The 20,813-nt window shown below is 38.6% G+C and overlaps 1 protein-coding gene across 6 annotated transcripts in view; it reads left to right on the top strand.

The window, feature by feature from the left end:
* The window catches only part of FOXJ3 (forkhead box J3), a 127,703-nt gene that overhangs the window by 85,931 nt on the left and 20,959 nt on the right, over positions 1 to 20,813 (top strand). For 2 of the 6 annotated variants that reach the window (XM_036347272.1, XM_036347271.1), the window contains exons 5-7: positions 1,083 to 1,166; positions 13,126 to 13,227; positions 18,081 to 18,209. In XM_036347272.1, coding sequence (XP_036203165.1) covers positions 1,083 to 1,166; positions 13,126 to 13,227; positions 18,081 to 18,209 — 315 coding nt within the window. The remainder of the gene's footprint in view (positions 1 to 1,082; positions 1,167 to 13,125; positions 13,228 to 18,080; positions 18,210 to 20,813) is intronic. The other 4 variants (XM_036347276.1, XM_036347275.1, XM_036347274.1 and 1 more) reach the window with 3 other exon arrangements.

The following is a 20,813-nucleotide window of genomic DNA, read 5'->3' on the forward strand; positions in this document are numbered from 1 at the left end:
CTTTTTATTTGGCTATGGCAGAAGTTCTTGAACTTGGCTTCTTAAGTTATAAATGAACTTTTTTTCCCATATGAACTTTACTTTTCTCAGTTCTAAATTCTCTTATCCTACTTTAAAAATCCTATATAATAAAGAGGTAACATGGAAATTGTCATGCCCTCGCACAAGATGGCTGCCCCTATGTGGTCAAAAGATGGCCAGCAGGGGAGGGCATTTGGGGGGTGACCAGGCCTGCAGGGGAGGACAGTTAGAGGCGACCAGGCCTGCAGGGGAGGGCAGTTGGGGGGGACCAGGCCTGCAGGGGAGGAAGGGCAGTTAGGGGCAACCAAGCCGGCAGGGGAGGGCAGTTGGGGGTGATTGGGCCGGTGGGGGGGGGCAGTTGCTGGTGATCGGGCCAGCAGGGGAGCAGTTAGGTGTCGATCAGGCTGGCATGGGAGTGCTTAGGGGGTGATCAGGCTGGCAGGCAGAAGCGGTTAGGGGCAATCAGGCAGGCAGGCGAATGGTTGAGAGCCAGCAGTCCCGGATTGTGAGAGAGATGTCCAACTGCTGGTTTAGGCCCGATCCCACACACAGGGATCGGGCCTAAACTGGCAGTCGGACATCCCCTGAGGGGTCCCAGATTGGAGAGGGTGGAGAGGGTGCAGCTGGACTGAGGGGACACCCCCCCCCCCCAGTGCACAAATTTCGTGCACTGGGTCATATACACACACACACACACACACACACACACACACACACACATATATTTCAGAGAGGAAGGGAGAGGGAGAGAGAGAGATAGAAAAGAAACATCAATCATCAATGATAAGAGAGAATCATTGATCAGCTGCCTTCTGCATGCCTCACACTGGGGATCATATTCAAGCCCACAACCCAGGCATGTGCCCTGACTAGGAATTGAACTGTGACCTCTTGGTTCATAGGTCTATGCTCAACCACTGAGCCCTGTTGGCTAGGCTCTCATGTTACTTATGTTGTATTTGCAAAATGTTTGCTTTTGGAGCATAGGATTGTAACAATCCATTTTAATGTTATAGAGTTGCTGGGATATATTGTTAATATAATTTATTTCTTTACTTTAGGGGTCCTATTGGGCAATAGACACCAATCCGAAGGAAGATGCGCTGCCTACTCGGCCAAAGAAGAGAGCACGATCTGTAGAACGGGTATAAGCTCTTTATTTAGTTTGTGTCATTATGTCAGAAATACAGATTTTCAAGGTTCATTTTCAATACAGCAAGTATAACTGTAATGAAGATAATACTTAATCTGTATAGCATTTTGTATTTTTTCAAATCACTTTCAAATTCATTGTTTTATTTGATCTTAACTCAGGTGAGATGGGCAGTTTAGGAATTAAGTAAAAGGTGTGTTGGTTGTTTTTGTAATTAGGGCACAACTGTTATCTGAGACTCAAATCCAGGTTTCTTGAGTTTTAATTTTAGACTCTTTCCTCTGGCATGTGCAACATTGAGGGTTGGTTTTAGTTAACAAAACTATTGTTTTTCACTGCATACAGTCTAATTAAATTGAATTTTCCTGATTATCTTTCAAATGCTTTTTCCAACTATGTAATAATTATTTTATACACAAAATCTGTTAAGTATATGTGTTATTTGTAAGATAATTCTTACTTGTAAATTCATGCTTAAAAATTAATTTGCAAGATTAATTTTATCTCCAAGATTTGGAGAAAAAGGAGCACTAGTTGGTATTCTAAGTTGTTTATTGTAACATATTTTTAGTAAACACTTAGACTGTCACCAGACATTAACTTTACCTTTCAGCTTTCTCACTGTACATTTTCTAGCATTTCAGCGCTTTCTCTCTCTCTCACACACACATATACATACATATTTTACCCTACTGTTCTTAAAGACCCATTTCAAATGTTAAGTACATTATGAAGCTTTTCCTCATTTCCTCATTCACATTCTTTTTTTTTTAAAATATATTTTATTGATTTTTCACAGAAAGAAAGGGAGAGAGATAGAAAGTCAGAAACATCGATGAGAGAGAAACATGGATCAGCTGCCTCCTGCACATCTCCCACTGGGGATGTGCCCACAACCCAGGCACATGCCCTTGACCGGAATCGAACCCGGGACCCTTCAGTCCACAGGCCGATGCTCTATCCACTGAGCCAAACCGGCTTCGGCCTCATTCACATTCTTGTAGAATTTTTCCAATGTTCTTTTATAGGATTCTCACACTTTGTAGATATTGTTTCTGTATTTGTTTCCTTTGTTAGGCTGTGATCCCCTAAGAACAGACGAAATATATGTCTCCAGTGTTAGTGATTTTTACAGCTTACAATAGGTATCAGTAAATGGTTGCAGAATCAATCAGGTCAAAGGGAATATGATAAGATGAAAGAAACAGTAAACATTTGGTCAAATAAATTTGTTCTAAACCCATGTAATAAAAGACAGAATTACTAGGAGACAGTTTAATTAGGTATGTACCAGTACATATGGGAGCACCACAAGCAGCCAGGCAATTGAGGCTAAGGAGAGGGATAGAGATAGGGGTCTTCAAAAGGGAGAAAAGCAATTCACAGGAAGGTGGGAAGAGCAAATGTTTGGTAAATAGATGTTTGCTGTGCCATGCAGATAAGCCTCTTAGATATAAAGTTATCTTTGGTAATAATTCTCTTACTGGTACAGGCCACCTTTCTAATTTCCTTTAGGCAGTTAGGAGGATGTAAAAAGCTTTTGCTGACTCTGCTGGGTCTTTATTGCCTTCAGCTCAAAATAATTCACAAACTAAATTGGCACATTCTACAGTAGCTTGTTCTAAACTCCCTCAATGCTGAGTAGATGGAGTTGCAGTAGTCTAGTTGGTAAAACGGTAATGGCCTGGGCTAGGAATGTGTACATAAATGAGAAAGTTCTCTAGAAAATTAGCGTGGTATCAGGTTTCAAAATATATACCTGTAATCGTCTGTAGTACTGTAATTTTACCAATTTAATTTGACAGATATTTGTTCTGTAGATACTGTGTCAGGCATTATGCTTGGGTGCTGTGGGGTATAAGAAAAATGAGATATGATAAAGACACAATTCTAGCACAAGGGTAAAGTATGTATGGAAAGTATTATAAGAAAGACATAAAATATCATTGTGTGCAGAGGAAGGAGAGACTGTTTTACTGGGACTATCTGGGAAGGTTTCATGGGTTATGTGGTTTGACTTTCAGATCAAGTCAGGCAGTGCAAGGTAGAACAACATTTAGTATTTAGTATTGAGTGCCATGAGCAGGTACAATTCTGGGTGCTGGGGCAACAGCAATTAAGAAAGACATTCTCTGCTCTCATGAAGTTTTTCTGATGAGGGGTGGGGTGAGTAGTGAAGCATGAAATAAAAGGCCTTGGTAAAGATATGATATAGAGATGGAAAAGTATCAGGATTGGGTAGTTAATTTTCTCTGTTTGAGCTTTCCCTTTTTCATGTTAATTTGCACAAGTCATGCCATTCATTGAGAGACAGTGAGTGAGAGCACACTTCTTACTTTGTAAGCATAGAGCTGTGTTAGAGAATAGAGACAGACCCATACTCTCCTTATGAAGCTTTCACTTAAGCAGGAAAGATAAACTGATATGGTAGAGTGACAATGTTCCTCAATGTTATTAATAGTTCCCCATTCATTCTCAAAATGGTATTTAGATGATAGATAATGTGGTTACCCTGAAGATAAGGGTCTTGAGAACTGTGGGACCATATAGCAGAGAAGTAAAATTTAGTCTAGGCAACTCAGGAAAAGTTTCCTTGAAGAACAGATATCTAAGTGAAGACCTGTTAAATGAATAGAAATGGCAGGTAATGAGGGTGATTGACAGTGTGAAAGAGTAAGCTGAACTTATGTGTGGAAAACTAGTGGTTAAAAAGTGTTCACAAAATTTAAAGGAACCGACAAGTTAATATGGCTGTAACATAGAGTTCAAGAAAGACAATACATTTTGTAATGTTTCTTAAAAAATCGTTTTCAGAGGGAGGAAGGGAGAGAGAGAGAAACATCAATGATGAGAGAGAATCATCGATTGGTAGCCTCCTGCATGCCCCCCACCGGGGATCACGCCCAAAACTCAAACTGTGACCTCCTTGAGGGGAGGGGCGGACCTCTGCAACCACATGTTGGTGTGGGACCAGCCTGTTTCACATCTCCACGCCTCCTACAAGTCTTTTTTTTATTTTTTTTTATTTTGTCATTTTTAAAAATTGATTTTAGAGAGAGGAAGGGGAGGCCAGTGAGAAAGAGAAACATTGATTTAATGTTCCACTTATTTATGAGTTCATTGGTTCAGTCTTGTATGTGCCCTTATTGGGGTATTGAACCCACAACATTGGCATATGGGGATGATGCTCTAACCCAGTGGTTCTCACCCTTCCTAATGCCGCGACCCTTTAATACAGTTCCTCATGTTGTGGTGACCCCCAATTTCATTGTTACAAATTGAACATAATTAAAGCATAGTGATTACTCACAAAAACAATATGTAATTATATATGTGTTTTCCGATGGTCTTAGGTGACCCCTGTGAAAGGGTCGTTCGACCTCCAAAGGGGTCGCCACCCACAGGTTGGGAACCGCTGCTCTAACCAATTGAGCTATCTGGCCAGGGCTTTTCCTACCAGTCTTTTTTTTTTTTTAATTAAATCTTTATTGTTCAGATTATTACAGTTGTTCCTGTCCCCCCCGCCCCCTTAGCGCTCCTCCACCCAGTTTTCACCCCATCCTCTGCCCTGACCCCTCCCACTGTCCTCATCCATAGGTGTACGATTTTTGTCCAGTCTCTTCCTGCACCCCCACACCCCTTTCCCCCCAAGAATTGTCAGTCCACTCCCTTTCCTACCAGTCTTGGTGTGACTTCTTTTTTATATCCTTAGTTATAAGACTTAGAGCTAGATTTCAGGCAGTTCTGAATGATGGTTGCTCTGTAGTTTTAATGGTAATTTAGATGTGCTTGTGAGAGGATGTGAGTATCCCATTTACCAGTATCTACTCTTCCATCTTGACTGAAAGCTTGACCTTCTGCATTTTGCTTTTTAATTTGGCCTTGTCTGTTCAGTTTAACCAGAAGATATATTGATTATTTATTAATGAGTAAATGATATTTATTAAGTATTTATTAATGAATAATAATAAATGTCATTGTTATCTATAATAATAAAAGTGTAATATGCTAATTAGACCGGATGTCTGGAAGGATGAAGCTAGAGCTTCAAGGGAAGCCTGGGTCCTGGGTGCTGGAGGGAAGCCCAGTGCCGGTAGCCGGGGGAAGGAAGGCCTACTCTGGCATGAATTTTGTGCATCGGGCCTCTAGTGAATAATAATAAGTATTCATAAATGAACAGAAATGGCAGATAATGAGGGTGATTGACAGTGTGAAAGAGTAAGCTGAACTTATGTGTGGAAGACTAGATTAGTGGTTAAAAAGTAACCCATCTACTGGAAGCTGCTTAGGATAGTAAAAAAGCAAAATTAGCTTGATATTGCCTATGAGTGTTTTGTTTCGTTTTGTTTTAAGATTGGCAAGCAGTTATACTATTCCAAGGGAACTGGTGTCAAGAATAGAAGAAAGGCTTTGAGAGAATGAGCACCACATTAGTGCATGTTGATAACCATAAAAACATATTCTTTGTTCATTCTTTGATTGCCCCTTCCCCCCTTTTAAAACTTAATCATGTGTCTTGGCTATTGTGCAATGTTATTCATTGCCTATAGTGGTTCTCAACCTTCCTAATGCCGCGACCCATTAATACAGTTCCTCATGTTATGGTGACCCCCAACCATAAAATTATTTTCGTTGCTACTTCATAACTATAATTTTGCTACTGTTATGAATTGTAATGTAAATATCTGATATGCAGGATGTATTTTCATTCTTACAAATTGAACATAATTAAAGCATAGTGATTAATCACAAAAATAATATGTAATTATCTATGTGTTTTCCGATGGTCTTAAGCAACCCCTGAGGGGTCGCGACCCACAGGTTGAGAACCGTTGGCCTATAGGAACCTGTTATGCTAAAGTAGTGGTTCTCAGTGTGTGAGGCCCTTTTAGGGGGATCCACAAGGTCAAAACTATGTTCACATTAATACTAAGATGTTCCTTGCCTTTTTTACTCATTAATTTTTCCAGAGATTACATGACCTGTGATTTTGTTATAGATTGGATGCTGAGGCAGATATGAGAATCTAATGGTTTTCCAGTAAGCCAGTTATTAAAGCAATTTTTTTAAAAAACCTGTTTTTGTTTTGGAGGCCATATTTTTCATACAAAACAATATTTATGTTAACATGCAATGCATTTATTATGCATTTTAAATGAATACATTTTGTGTCAATTTTAATTTCTGATAGGTAAATATCAATAGGTATAGCTCACATAAACAAAAGCTATTTGGGATCCTCAATAACTTTTTAGTTTAAAGAGGTCCTGCTACCAAAAAGTTTGAAAGTATTGTGTTAAAGGAAGATTTCATGCCTATCCCAGGAGACATTTCTTTTGAGAAAGGAAAAGATAACTGTCATGATTTGAGTTCCCCCAGAGGTAGATAAGGCTTGATCACAGGTAGTTTGAGGGTTGATCCTAGGAAAGTGGGGCAATTATCAAGTCAATTACTATTGTGAGCACTTGGAGCTCAATCCCCCCCGGGAACTCTGGGAGGCGGTTTAGAACTGTGGAGCAATGAGCTGGTATATTTATTTATCATCTCTTCCCCCTCATTGAGTGAGTGATGCTGCTAAGGACATTAGCTTTTTTGCACTTCTGGCCTGTCCTCCACAAAGCCAAAGCATGCTCCCCAACTGAAAAAAAAGCCATTAGGCAGAGAGTTACAAATGTTTATAGTAAACAGCCTTCAGAGTGTAGAAATGAAACTAGAGGGAAGATAGTTGTGTTCTGACAGTGTTTGCTATATGCCTTGCTTTTTCTATTGGTGGAGTGTGTATGTGTGTTATCAGATCTGTGTGTACCCTTGTTTTTTTATTTTCACAGACTTCTACATTTTCATAGCCTTTGGCTTAGTTATTAAATTGGATCCCACCTCCACCCCAAACATAGGAAATCCTTTAAAAAACAAACATCTTTTTGTCTTTTCAAGGTGTGTATGGGCATATCTGTTCTTAAATTAGAAGGTGCGTCTTTTAGAATATGTAATTTCTTGTAATTCAAAGACTTTTCTTCCTGGTCACTGCTTAGTGTTTGACTAAGTGCCTCATTCAAATTTTAAAATAACTAAGTGGACAAATTTATTACTGTTAAGGAAATAGTTATAAGGGCTGTCTGTAGCTGTTGCTATGGGTTGCAAAGTCTCCTGTTTCTGTTGTATGCTTAGCACAGGTAAAGTGTTTTGAAAGAATTATAAATAGGAAATAATGCACCTGCTAGAAATGTAAAATTTCTGATCAGCTGGCTGGAAAAGGAAAAGGAAGTTATTTTTAAAACCCTTTACATTGTATTACATTTTATCAGCATTTAATGATCTGAAGTGCCTCTGTTAGTTTAAGAGCATAGTAAAATTATGAGCAAAATCAAGTCATGTTACAAAGTCATGAGGTATCACTTTTATTTTAAGTATAAGATTTAGGGGAAATACTTATAGCCTGGAAGTTAGGAGACCTAGTTTTAAAGTTATTTGTTATAACTTAGATGTTTAACTTTTCTGGCCATAGTTTCTTTATATGTAAATATGAGTGGATTGCTAGCTATATAGGTCTGGAATCTCTCTTCTGAAATTTCACAAGTACAAAGGCTCTGAGGTAGAAACATACTTGGCATGAAGACAAGAGGCCACTGTGAATAGACGAATACAGTGGTTGGCAAACCGCGGCTCGCGAGCCACATGCGGCTCGTTGGCCCCTTGAGTGTGGCTCTTCCACAAAATACCACGTGCGGGCGCACATATACAGTGCGATTGAAACTTCGTGGCCCATGCGCAGAGCCGCATGTGGCTCGCGAGCCGCAGTTTGCCAACCATTGGACTAGTATGTGTGAGGAGGGAAGAGTAATAGGACTTGACATTAGAGAAGTAAGCAGTAGGAGCAGGAGGAAGATTGTGTAGGGCCTTTTATGCCATTTTAAAGGACTTGGGGCTTTATTTTGAGGGAGGTGGAAAGCCATTGGAGGGACATAAGCAAAGTAGTGACATAATGTGATTTACATTTTAACGAGATTACTTTAGATGCTGTGTGGGGTAGAAGCAGGGAGAGCAAGGGGAAATTGCCGTGGACAGTTTTGCTTAAATCTTCTAACACATTGTGTAGGCATTATTTGAGGAGGTAAAGGCCAGATGGCTATATAAACTTACTATCGTAAACATATTGACCCTGTAAAGAACACATAATCTCCAATTTTCCAGCTTTTATTGGAACAAAGATGGGAGGATACACATTTTTTCTTTTAGTGTGTGTTATAGTTCAAAGATGATTACAAGTTTAATCAGGAAGATAATGGGAGGATGGATGGATAAATAGAAAAGAGAATATTCTTCTAGGCAGAATACTCTGCATCTTGCTGTATGTTTGAGATTATTGTCTTTGTGCTATTTGTGTCTCAGTTTTTTCCATTATTATTCAAAGTGTTTTTTTGTGGATTAAATGATGCCCCACCATGTGCTTTCCTTCTCTGAGGCTGAGTCTGAGTGAGTGTTAAAGGTATAAGTGAGCAAAGGAAGAAATGCAAACTACATTCTTTTTTTTTTTTTAAATATATTTTTATTGATTTTTCACAGAGAGGAAGGGAGAGGGATAGAGAGTTAGAAACATCGATGAGAGAGAAACATCGATAAGCTGCCTCCTGCACACTCCCCACTGGGTATGTGCCCACAACCAAGGTACATGCCCTTGGCTGGAATCGAACCTGGGACCCCTGAGTCTGCAGGCCAGCGCTCTATCCACTGAGCCAAACCGGTCAGGGCGCAAACTACATTCTACTCTTAGAACTTGCAGAGTGGAAAAAGCATTTATTTCAAATTGGCAAACATGTACTGGGTGTACATTATGTGGGAGGCACTACATGTTGCCTCCAAGAGATATGTGTAAATAGAATTTTCTGGGAATTTTCAAGTTAAGAGAAATCCTATTAAATTAGAGATGTAGGCCAGGAAGTTTTCTTTCCATAAGAGGTCATTTTTATTTTTATGAATGGGTAGGATTTAGTTTTCTTTTTTTTAAACAATACTTAGAGATAGTTTATGTACAGTTAATTGAATATTTAAAGCTTATAATTTGAGGAGTTTTGATATGTGAAATTATCACCATTGTCAAATGAACATTTCCATCATTCCCCAACTTTTCTCATGTCCTTTAGTAATTTATGCCTTCTTCCATTCTTATCCCAGGCAGTCCTGATCTGGGGAGAATTGATATCTTAGCAGTATTGATTATTCCAAGCTATGAAAACATATACATACTATCTCTCCATTCATGAGGTCTATAATTCCTCTGAGGAATGTTTTTAGTTTTCAGTGTAGAGAACTTGGATGTTTCCATTAGACTTAATCCTGAATATTTTGTTTTTGGATGCTATATACTTTTTTAAAAAATACTTTTCGAAATGCCTGCTGCTAGTATATAAAAATGTAATTGATTTTTTCATATTAACCTTGTATTCTATAATCACTTAATTCTAGTAGTTGTTTTGAAGATGCCTTGGGAGTTTCTATATAAACAGTTGTCACCTACAAATAGATAGTTTTTCTGTCCCTCACTTTCCTCTCCCCTGTGTCTTCCCACAGTGACTAGACTCTCCAGTACAGTGTTGAATAGGAGTGGTGAAGTGGGCATCCTTGCCTTTTTTTCATTCATAAGGGAAAAGTGTTTAGTGCCAGGGGGTCCTCAAACTACGGGCCCGTGGGCCACATGCAAATACAAATATTGTATTTGTTCCCATTTTTTAAAAAAATATTTTTATATATTTTATTGATTTTGTGCAGAGAGGAAGGGAGAGGGATAGAGAATTAGAAACATCAATGAGAGAGAAACATCGACCAGCTGCCTCCTGCACACCCCCTACTGGCAATGTGCCCGCAACCAAGGTACATGCCCTTGACGGGAATCGAACCTGGGACCTTTCAGTCTGCAGGCTGATGCTCTATCCATTGAGCCAAACCGGTTAGGGCTGTTCCCGTGTTTTTTTGTTTTGTTTTGTTTTGTTTTTTACTTCAAAATAAGATACGTGCAGTGTGCATAGGAATTTGTTCATAGTTTTTTTTTTAAACTATAGTCCGGCCCTCCAACCGTCTGAGGGACAGTGAACTGGCCCCCTGTTTAAAAAGTTTGAGGACCCCTGGTTTAGTCTCTCACCCCTAAGTATGACATAAGCTGTGGGGCTTCTGAAGATGCTCTTTTTCAGATTGAGCACATTCTTTAATACCTAGTTTGAGGTATACTTAAAAAGCCAATAGATAAATTAGAATACTAAAATATATCTAAATCTAAAAGGGTGGAAGAAAGGAACTAAAAACATAGAGGTGAAAAAGAAAACAATTTAGATCCAAATCTAACAGTACCAACAATTACATAAGTGCTAATGATCTAAACATGACAGTAAACGGCAGAGATTGTTAAAGATGCTAAAAAAGCAGACTCAGCTAAATGCGGCCTACAAGAGTCATGACTTCAGATACAGATGAGTTGAAAGTAATGCATGGAAAAATATATGCCATACAAATAGTAAGCATAAGGGTGCAGTGACTATATTAACCAGTTAACTACTATGTGTCCAAAACGGAAACCATCCCCACACACCAAGATATTTTGATTTAATTTAAAATATCAATTTGCAATGAATATTATAAAAATAAATACATTACTCACAATTCGGGTGTTCTTGAATATTTTCCGTTGAAAATTCTCATGAAAAATGATTTTAAAGTTGGTTAGGGCTGCCACTTAGGGAAAACATTTCTTTTTTATAGATGTGCGTGGTGGGTGGGGGAGGTCTGCCGCTTGCGTCTACAGACGCTTATGGCGTACAGTGGGTTAATGTCATATAAAACAGACTTTTTAAAAAATATATATATATTTTATTGATTTTTTACAGAGAGGAAGGGAGAGGGATAGAGAGTTAGAAACATCAATGAGAGAGAAACATCGATCAGCTGCCTCCTGCACACTCCCCACTGGGGATGTGCTTGCAACCAAGGTACGTGCCCTTGACTGGAATTGAACCCAGGACCCTTGAGTCCACAGGCCGATGCTCTATCCACTGAACCAAACCGGTCAGGGCTAAAACAGACTTTTTAAGACAGTATATCAGAAATTTAAAAACATTTGATAAAGGAATTATTGATAAAGACATAGCAGTTGTAAATGGGAATGTGACTAACAACTGAGCTTCAAAATACATGAAGCAAAGCTGATAAATAAAAATCAGTGGGTGGCTGTGACTCAGTGTCCCATGAACCAGGAGGTCATAATGGTTTGAATCCCGGTCCAGGCAATTGCCCAGTTTGCCAGCTTGATCCCCCAGTAGGGAGCGTGCAGAAGACAGCTGATCGATGATTCTCTCTCATTGATGTTTCTATCGCTCTTTCCCTTTCCCTTCCTCTTTCTAAAATCAATTTTAAAAAATTAAAGAACATTGGAATACATTATCAAATGCCTTGGTCTAATTGATATTAGAGAACACTATACCAAACAACTATAAAATACCTATTTTTTTTTTTCAAGTACACACAGACATTCACCAAGATATAGCACATGTTGAGCTACAAAACCAGTCTTAATAAATATGTAAAGGTTGAGCAGTTTGCACGAAATCACACAACATAGGTTTGTTTCCTCCTACCAGTAGGGATTAGTGAGAATTAAATAGTGAAACAGTAGTCTGGACTGCGATGATTCAGTTGATGTAGAGGAACATGAGATTTGTAACTTTCTAAAGTAATGTTACGTTAATTTAGGTATAGCTAAGTTGACTGGCACCAAAATTGAGGCATATTTGTAGTTCTTCTACTGGTATTTCTGAAGCCCTTTTCAATTTTCATCTCACTCTCAATGTGTACCCAGCACCTACTAGTAGTAAGTGCTAGATTCTACATTCTAGGGCAGGGGTGGGCAAACTTTTTGACTCGAGGGCCACAATGGGTTCTTAAACTGGACCGGACGGCCGGAACAAAAGCATGGATGGAGTGTTTGTGTGAGCTAATATAAATTCAAAGTAAACATCATTACATAAAAGGGTACGTTCTTTTTTTTTTTTTTTTTTAGTTTTATTCATTTCGGTTGCCCAAGGCTGTTCTAGGGTAACCTTTGTCTTTCCCTTTCTCATTTCATTCAAGAAGCCTGTTCCCTACCTTTGTAGATTATCAGATGAAAAAAATTTATGCTGAGGAGTTAAGTGATGAGTAGATTAATCTTAGAAATGTGTCTCAGTGAAGTTGCTCTTTCTCATCCAATATATTTTAAAAATAAATGTTCGATTGGGTCATGTGTGGGACAGATATTTTTTGCCAGAGAGGGAATATGCATAGAACTAACATCATAGCCACAAATTGTTAATATCTGTCCTTCTTTAACTTTCAGCATTGAAGTTGAAAACTCTTGAGGGCTCACCAAAGCAGTAAAAACTGTCTATTGAGAGAGAGAAAGAGAGAGGGGAGGGGAATGGAGGGAGAAGGAGAAGGGAGAGAAGTGAGAGAGAAAAGGAGAGATAGAGAGGGGTGGAGGGAGAGAGGAATTAGAGGGGGCGGGGAGGGAGAGAGGAGTTGTCACAATATCCAAAATTTTAAATGTAGAAAACCATCTATATTGATTTTCACATTCATCCTGGTTTCATAAACAGTGTATATGAAGTTGCGATATTTAGGATATTGTTCGATTGCACTAACAAAGGAAGAAAAAAACCTGGAGAGGCTTAAACCAGAGAGGTTTTATTTCTCTCAGGTAAAAGTCCAAGCTGATAGTGGATCAGATGGATAACCATCTCTGTTCCACAAGATAATTTGGATGTCCATGTTTCTTCTACTCTTGTCTTTCCATTGTTCCTTAATTGTTTAAGTTAATTTTCAGAAAGTACAAAACTGAATGCTGGAGAATTTGATGACATACCTTCAAATTGTATTAAAGTTGCTGGATATATAAGCTAATAATTATTTATTTTGTTCTTGTATTTTAGGCCTCAACTCCATATAGCATAGATTCAGATTCTTTGGGAATGGAGTGTATTATTTCGGGAAGTGCCTCTCCAACTCTGGCAATCAACACTGTGACTAACAAAGTAATTACATTTTAAAAACCACCTTTGAAATGTCATTGAGTAATACATTTAATTTGCCTTTATAATAACAATAGAATTTTATATGGTTGAATTTAAAGATGATATAAATTTGTCAGCTTGAAAGCTGAATCTACAGTGTTCTTCTACAAGTTAGAAGAAAATATTTCTCTGGAGAAATTGGAAGATGCTTTTTGGGAAGTTCTATATGAAATTCTTGATACTGCCAGTTCTCATTGGTAGAATTTTTGAGTCAACATTTTATTGTATCAATTTGTTTCAAAATCATTGACTACCCCTCTAAATATATGAAAAAAAGATTGTCAAATTCCCAGAGAGTCAACAAATCAAAATAAATAATTTAAACAAACTCATAAAGTTCATTGGAATGGTGATCAACCTGTTTTAAGATGTTTGAGTTTACTAACATACCCAGAAAATAGTATGTGGTAGTTTGCTGCATTTTTCTTTTTCCTTTTTTTTTGAAACAAAGAGTAAAAACTTTGTGCCAACTCATTAGCTACGTAGTGGGATACAGATGTCTCTTCTTTACAAGGTAATTATTAAATCTTGTATCTCAAAACCCTAAATAGGCTCTGGAGGTTCATGAAGTAACTCAGTCATATGTGTGCATCTGTTTCCTCCCTTACTAGACCATAAGCACCTTGAAGCCATACATTTCTCACACTCATGCTCATATTCTTTTAGTCTTGCTATCACCATCTTCTCTCTGGTGCTTCACTTGTTCTTTCTTTATCTCTGTCTCTCACTCTTCCACTCACTCATGACATGCATAAACACATATAGTACATGTACACATCGCACTAATTTAGTATACATAGGAATTTTTATTTGTAGAAAGATGAATAAACAGAAGACATTATATAATCAGAGAGACTAATCAGATTTCCAACTTAGAAAGGAAACTAGCAGCTGAGATGTAAAGTAATGATTTTTCCCCAAATATCAATCTATGGAATAATTTCATCAGAATCACTTAGGAGAGGTGTGTGGGGGTGGGGCGGGGAGGATGGGATTCCCAGATTCCATTATATGCCTATCAAATAAGTTACTATCCTTGTGGATAGGGCCCAGGAAACTGTACTTTCAAAAATCATCCCTAACGGTACCCAGCTAGACTTGAGAATTTCTGGTAAAGCAGATGGGTTGGAATCAGAAATATCCAATACTGGTCTTTGCAGTAGTCCAAGTAGGAGATAGTGAGGCCTAAACATAGATAGTTGTGGCTACTACGAAACAATTAGGAAATAGTAATCCTAGGTCTTCATGACTAAATAATATGGGAATCAAAGGAGCTGCAGTTTTTGGACTTTGGCTTCCAGATATGATGGAATAACTAGAATCAGTTTAACCCTTCTGCCTGTCTAGATAAAATACCACCCCCACCAAAAAGAGGGGGGAGGCATTGGAGAACAAAACAACCAAGACTTCATCATCCAGGATCCCAGAAAAAAGGGAAACACATTGAGATTAGTCCTGCAAATTTTCCCTTGAGACATTTCCCAATTCTCAGTGTATGACATAGAGGCTAAATAGAAAGCAGCCTAGAGCAGTCATTGAGCTAGGGAGAGAAAAACAAGTTTGGGGCTACCAAACAGTCAGGGTTTGAGGCTAAGATCCTGAGAAATCTCAGAAGTAAGCTAATGTTTTTGCAAGCAACATCCACTTAAGGCATTTGCTAACTCCTAACCTGCATGTGCTTGGGCTCAGACAAATAGATTTTTTCACTAGCCAGAATTCAGCAACCTTAGAGAGAAAGGGTAGACAAAAATTATTGTTTGTGGACCTTTAAAATGGAGTGGGCCATCGTAAACACCCAGGCTTCCAAGTTGATACGTCAGAAGGGTTATGTTCTATGAGTAAGAGCAAATCAAAATAGACCAGGCTCAAATTTGTTATTAGGATGGTATGCTATTCTTCTTCTACTTGCCAAAAAAAAAAAAAAATCTTTTTGTACGAAGATGACATCACCCTAGCTTTTGCAAGTTTTCATAAGTAAGGTCTCACCTTCAATCAAAATTTCTAGACACTTCAGGATAAAGGACCAAATAATTCAATACCAAGAGAGGGGGGAACAATGTAAACATCCACAAGTGATCTAGATAATGATTTTTAAATAACTAGTATGTCCAAGAATATAGATGAATTACAGAAAATTTATTAGAGAATTGCAATCAGTATGGAACCATGAAGAGGAAACTAAAGAGCTAAAATGAAATAATAACTGAGCCCGCCGGCATTGCTCAGTGGTTGGGCGTGGACCTAAGAAGCAGGAGATCATGGTTTGATTCCTAGTCAGGGCGCATGCCCAGGTCCCCAGTAGGGGGCATGCGGGAGGCAGCTGATCAGTGATTCTCTTCCTTCGTTGATGTTTCTCTCTCTCTCTCTCTCTCTCCCCCTCTCCTTTCCTCTCTGAAATCAATAAAAAAATGTTTTTAGAAAATCAGAGGAAAAAAAAAACTAGGTAACTTCAAAGGAGCACAAATCAAGGCAGTGCCTTTTAACTACTGGGTATTCTTCACTGCCACACACTTCGGATTTTTATTTAAAACTAGGGGCCCAGTGCATGAATTCATGCACCTTGAAAGGAACTGTGGGCCACAAGGCTATGGTGGGCACGGGCGGTCTCAGCCCATCCTCTGCGCCCCCATTCGGCCCCTCACACCACAGCCCCCAATCCTCTGTCTGCTGGCAGACCCTTTCCCGCTGCTCATATGTGCTGATGGCGCTGTCCCCGGCCCTGCTCGCACCCACTGCCAGTGCAGAGCGATTGGATTGGGGCAGGCATGGAGCAATTGGGGCCGGCGCCAGCAGCAGGTGTTAGCGGGGCTGGCGCTGTCACTGGGTGCGAGTGGCAGCTGCTGCCCCAGTCGCCCCTTAGGAGCAGGGGGAGGTGGAGAAGTCCACAGGGGTGATTGGGGCAGCAGCTGCTACTCGCACCAGCTGACAGTGCCCAGCGATTGGGACTGGCGCCGTGCACCGGCAACAGGTACAAGCGTGGCCCAATCACCCCTCAGGAGCAGAGGGAGGTAGAGAAACCCTGTGGGGTGATCGGGGCTGGTGCTGGCAGTGGATGTGAGTGCCAGGCGGGACCCCTGCACGTGGGAGCAAAGAATTTTCAGTAACCACCAGAGGCTCGCATCTATGACAGTGACCAGTGCCCCACTTTGGTCTGGTGCTCCCGCTCACCTGCTCCACCATCACGCTGCAGCTGACGCCAGCCATGTTCCGCGCATCCCCTGGTGGTTAGTGCACGTCATAGTGACCAGTTGTTCAGTTGTTCTGCTGTTAGGTCTATTTGTATCTTAGCCTTTTATTATATAGGATACTGGAATAGAGTTATATAAATGTGATCTCTCAAAATGTCTTACTGTACTGTATGCACCATGCGGATATGTTGGACAAAGGGATGATTCACCTCCGAGATGGGACAGAGCAGGACAGCTCAAGGTTTTTCATCATGCTACTCACAACAATGCGCAATTTAAAACTCATGAATTGTTTACTTCTGGAATTCTCCATTTAATATTTTTGGGCTGTGGTTGATTGTGGGTAACTGAAACTGGTTAAGGGGGGACTACTGTACTCTTCTTCTTTATTAGTTTCTAGACACATAATTGTTCCCTACTGATATGAATTTGAATATGGGACAGTTTCGTTTTGCCTTAAGTGTAGAAGCATATACGCCTAGTTTTCAACATATTCAGCCTTTTTTGGCAAATGTTTGTGAGCATTGAGCATGACTGCTTTTTGCACAGACAGAAAATATAGCCCAATTGGGTATTAAATTCAGCAAATATTTATAATTGTATACTGAGCAGAAAGCACTATACTGTGTATGATTACTTACTGGTGACTCAAGGAGCTAACAGTCTAGTAATAGATAAAAAAAATGATAAAAATTAGTGAGACTGTAAAGCCAGTGTATTAATTTTTCCCACAGAAGTGAGACCATAGAAAGGAAAGTTAGTAGTGGCATCTGAATAGAACCTTGAAGGAAGAATAGTTAGGTTACTTTTAAAATCTTTTTTGTTTATTTCTAGTTAAAAATTATGCTTATTATTAACAAACTTGAGCATTGTAAAAATACATACTATCTGTGATAAAGTCTTCAGGAATACCCAGCTCCTACTAGTTAACCATTGTTAACAGTGTGATAACAATGTTAACAATGTCTAATGCATATATACAGGGTGGGAAATAGTAGGTTTACAGTTCTGAGTATATGAAACAGTTTATTCTTGTATTATTACTTATTAATTATTGTATAATTTTCCATATGGACAACTATAAACCTACTTTTGCCCACTATATATTAGCATATTATTATTATTACTTTAAAATATTAGATTATATACCTATGATTTTACAAATGTGATAGTAGAGTGTCCAATTTTCGGTATTATAAACACTGATAGCTGATTTTTTTAAATTCTATTTTTGTGTGTTCTTTTTTTGATGCCTAAGATTATGATAGAGAACAAGAGTTTTGCTAAAGCTTGAATAAAAATAAATTTATGCATTGTAGGAATATTTAAAGTCTACTGTAATCCCCTTACCAAAAGTTGATGAACTAATTGTACCTGATAGTAAATTGAATTTATGTATCTCTGGATAGTATATGTCCTATAGTTTGAGAGTAAATTATTTCATAGTGAACATAGAGTTAGCAGTGAAGGGCATGGAATTGGGGTAGGTAGGCACCAAAGAAAAGACCACTAACATTTTATTTTTATTCCATATTCCAGCTAGTTGTACTTTTTGTAGAGTCGCTTAAAAAGTACTCTTTATAGTAGGAACTACTTACTCAGATGTTGCTTTTCTTTTCAATCTAGGTAACATTGTACAACACTGATCAGGATGGTAGTGATAGTCCACGCAGTAGCCTTAACAACAGTCTCTCAGACCAGAGTTTGGCATCTGTTAATTTGAATAGTGTTGGAAGTGTGCATAGTTATACACCGGTAAGTCTTGATGAAGTTAAATTCTTCGTTGAGTACTCATTTAATGCTTAACACTAAACCAAACGTAATTGAAATGCTAATAAAAAACGAAGATGTATATTTTTCACTGATCAATTCATTAGCTTAGATAAGTCGAGCAGATTTCTACCTTGATAGTGTTTTAATTGGGTACTTGTATTTTACCAAGTTAGATACAAATATATGATTGTGTACTATGTTACATATTTTGGTTTATGTATTCTATGTCCAAGTGATGAGCAGTTGGAATAGAAGAAAGATTATACCTCAGTCTAGCATAGCTATATTTGAGTCCTTGGTAAAAGCCTAGAGGATGTTTGTGTATATCACCTTATTTTACAGCTGCAGATTTGAGAAGAGGATTCTATAAACCTCAAAGGTTAGAATGAACCTGGCACCAAATTCGTAACCAGTCTTGTATTTCAATTTTTGTCTGGAAAACAAAGCTATGCAATTAAGGGACCTGTGTGAGTGTTCTTGCTCCTGTGCTGATTTGGTTACCTATTATATAAGTACATGGCCCTTGAGTTATCTGATACTTCTTTTCTAATCATCTGGCAACTATCCTCACCAGTAGACAGAACAGAGTCTAAGAGCCATCCACCACACTTTCTTGGTATAAATTTGATGGTACCAGATCACTCATGAGTATGAGTAAATACGTAAAAACTTATACAGGACAAAGATGTAAAATGGGGATGGGGGTGGGGACTGAAATAAGAAAATAACACAAGGAAAACAACTCAGAGCAGAATTAAAATTCTGTTGAATGTAGGTAAAAAGAAACGTGATTCTATAAAACTGTTATCAATGCTCTGGGGAAAAGGGGAATTAAAATAGTATTCTCCCATAATGCAGAAGAAGCAGATAGAGAAAGAATAGTTATGTGAAAGAAGAGAATAGATATGGAGAACTGAGAATTATAAATATCCCTGAAGAAGATACTAGAATAGTTGGTACAGAAGCAATCTTTAGAAGAAACAGAGATTAAAAGGGCTTCTGAGTTCTTGGAAAAGTTAATGGGGGAAAAAGCCTATAACCTTAACACATCATGACAGATTTTAAAATTTCAGAAGTAATCATTCATATAAATACTCTGTGAGAACAGAAATAGGGTACATTCAAAGAAACACAAATCATACTTCTTTTCCTAATACTAAATGCCAGAAGATAATGGAATACTTTATGCAGAATTTTAGTTAATAGGTTTGGGATTATAAATATTAATGTCCAGCCAAATTCTCATTCATATGTGATGCTAAAAGAGAGACATTATAGAGAGCTTACAAAACATTCTATCCTTTCATGTGCTCTTACTGAAGAAAAAAAAATTTTTTTTTATAGCTGATCAAGAGGTGAATTAAAACACTCAGTAATGAGAAAGTCATGATATTAAAGGACTATTTGAATAGTATTGAAGCAAACTGTGCAAAGATTTAATGATTTTAAGTAGCTTTGAAAATAATTTAAATATAGAAAATCTTGAAACCAAAAGAAATTAAAGAGCACAGAGTGCCTATATTATATCAAAAAATATAATAAGGAAAAAAGTTAAAAACATTTATAGAACTAAGAGAGAAGTAAGAACAGACATGTCTGTTATAACAGTACGCCTAAGAAGGATTAACTTCTCTGTTAAAAGAAAGACATTGTAGACGGCTTTTTTTCATTTAACAACAAGATATCAAGCTGGTTATCAAGCACTCCTTAAACAACAGTACATTGTCAGCTGCTGGTTGAGTTATCACATATCCATAGATTGAGCTTATAAGGACATAGAGATCCCAGATGCGTTGAGACAGTTTCATTCTTCATACAGACAGTATAAGCTGCATCAGTATGGTGTCACATCCCATTGGACAACCCCTAATTAGAGGAGCCAGATGACAGACTACATATATGGTGGGTCACTATAAGTGGAAGAACAAATTTTGTACTGCAGCTAAGCAGTTGTATAACTTGTAGCTATGCCCTACAGGAATAAAGTGGAAAGTCCCCTGTCTCACTGGAAACAGGGAGATAGATGAGAAACTGTCTCTGAGCAACTTGCTGCAAGATGGCAAGGTCGACAAGAAACTGCCCCCATAGCTGCCTCTGGCAAGATAGGATGGTTGATGAGAATTTGCTCCTCATAAGACCAGTCATCATCCCCTGTTTCAGGATAATCACATTGTTAACTAAATAAATGGTGGTTTACCACTCCTTGATATAGTCTTTAAGAGATACAGCTGATCTTTTTTCTTTTTCTTTTCTAGTTGTGCTACCTTCAAAGATAATTTTTATTTTGTACATGTTTCTGGTGCTTTTTCAACCTCTTGCATAGCGCAAGCCCTTGATCTACATACAGGTTGGGGCAAAAGTAGGTTTATAGTTGTGAATATATGAGACGGTTTATACTTGTATTATTATTTATTAACTAGGGGCCCAGTACATGAATTCATGCACCTTGAAAGGAACTGTGGGCTGCAAGGCTGCGGGGGGGCACAGGGGCGGTCTCGGCCCATCCTCCACGCCCCTGTCTGGCCCCTCCCGCCGCAGCCCCCTGTCCCGTGTCTGCCGGCAGCCCTGCTCCTGCCGCTGACGCGC

The sequence above is a fragment of the Myotis myotis genome, unplaced genomic scaffold, assembly GCF_014108235.1.
Source record: "Myotis myotis isolate mMyoMyo1 unplaced genomic scaffold, mMyoMyo1.p scaffold_m19_p_2, whole genome shotgun sequence".
Lineage (NCBI taxonomy): Eukaryota > Metazoa > Chordata > Mammalia > Chiroptera > Vespertilionidae > Myotis > Myotis myotis.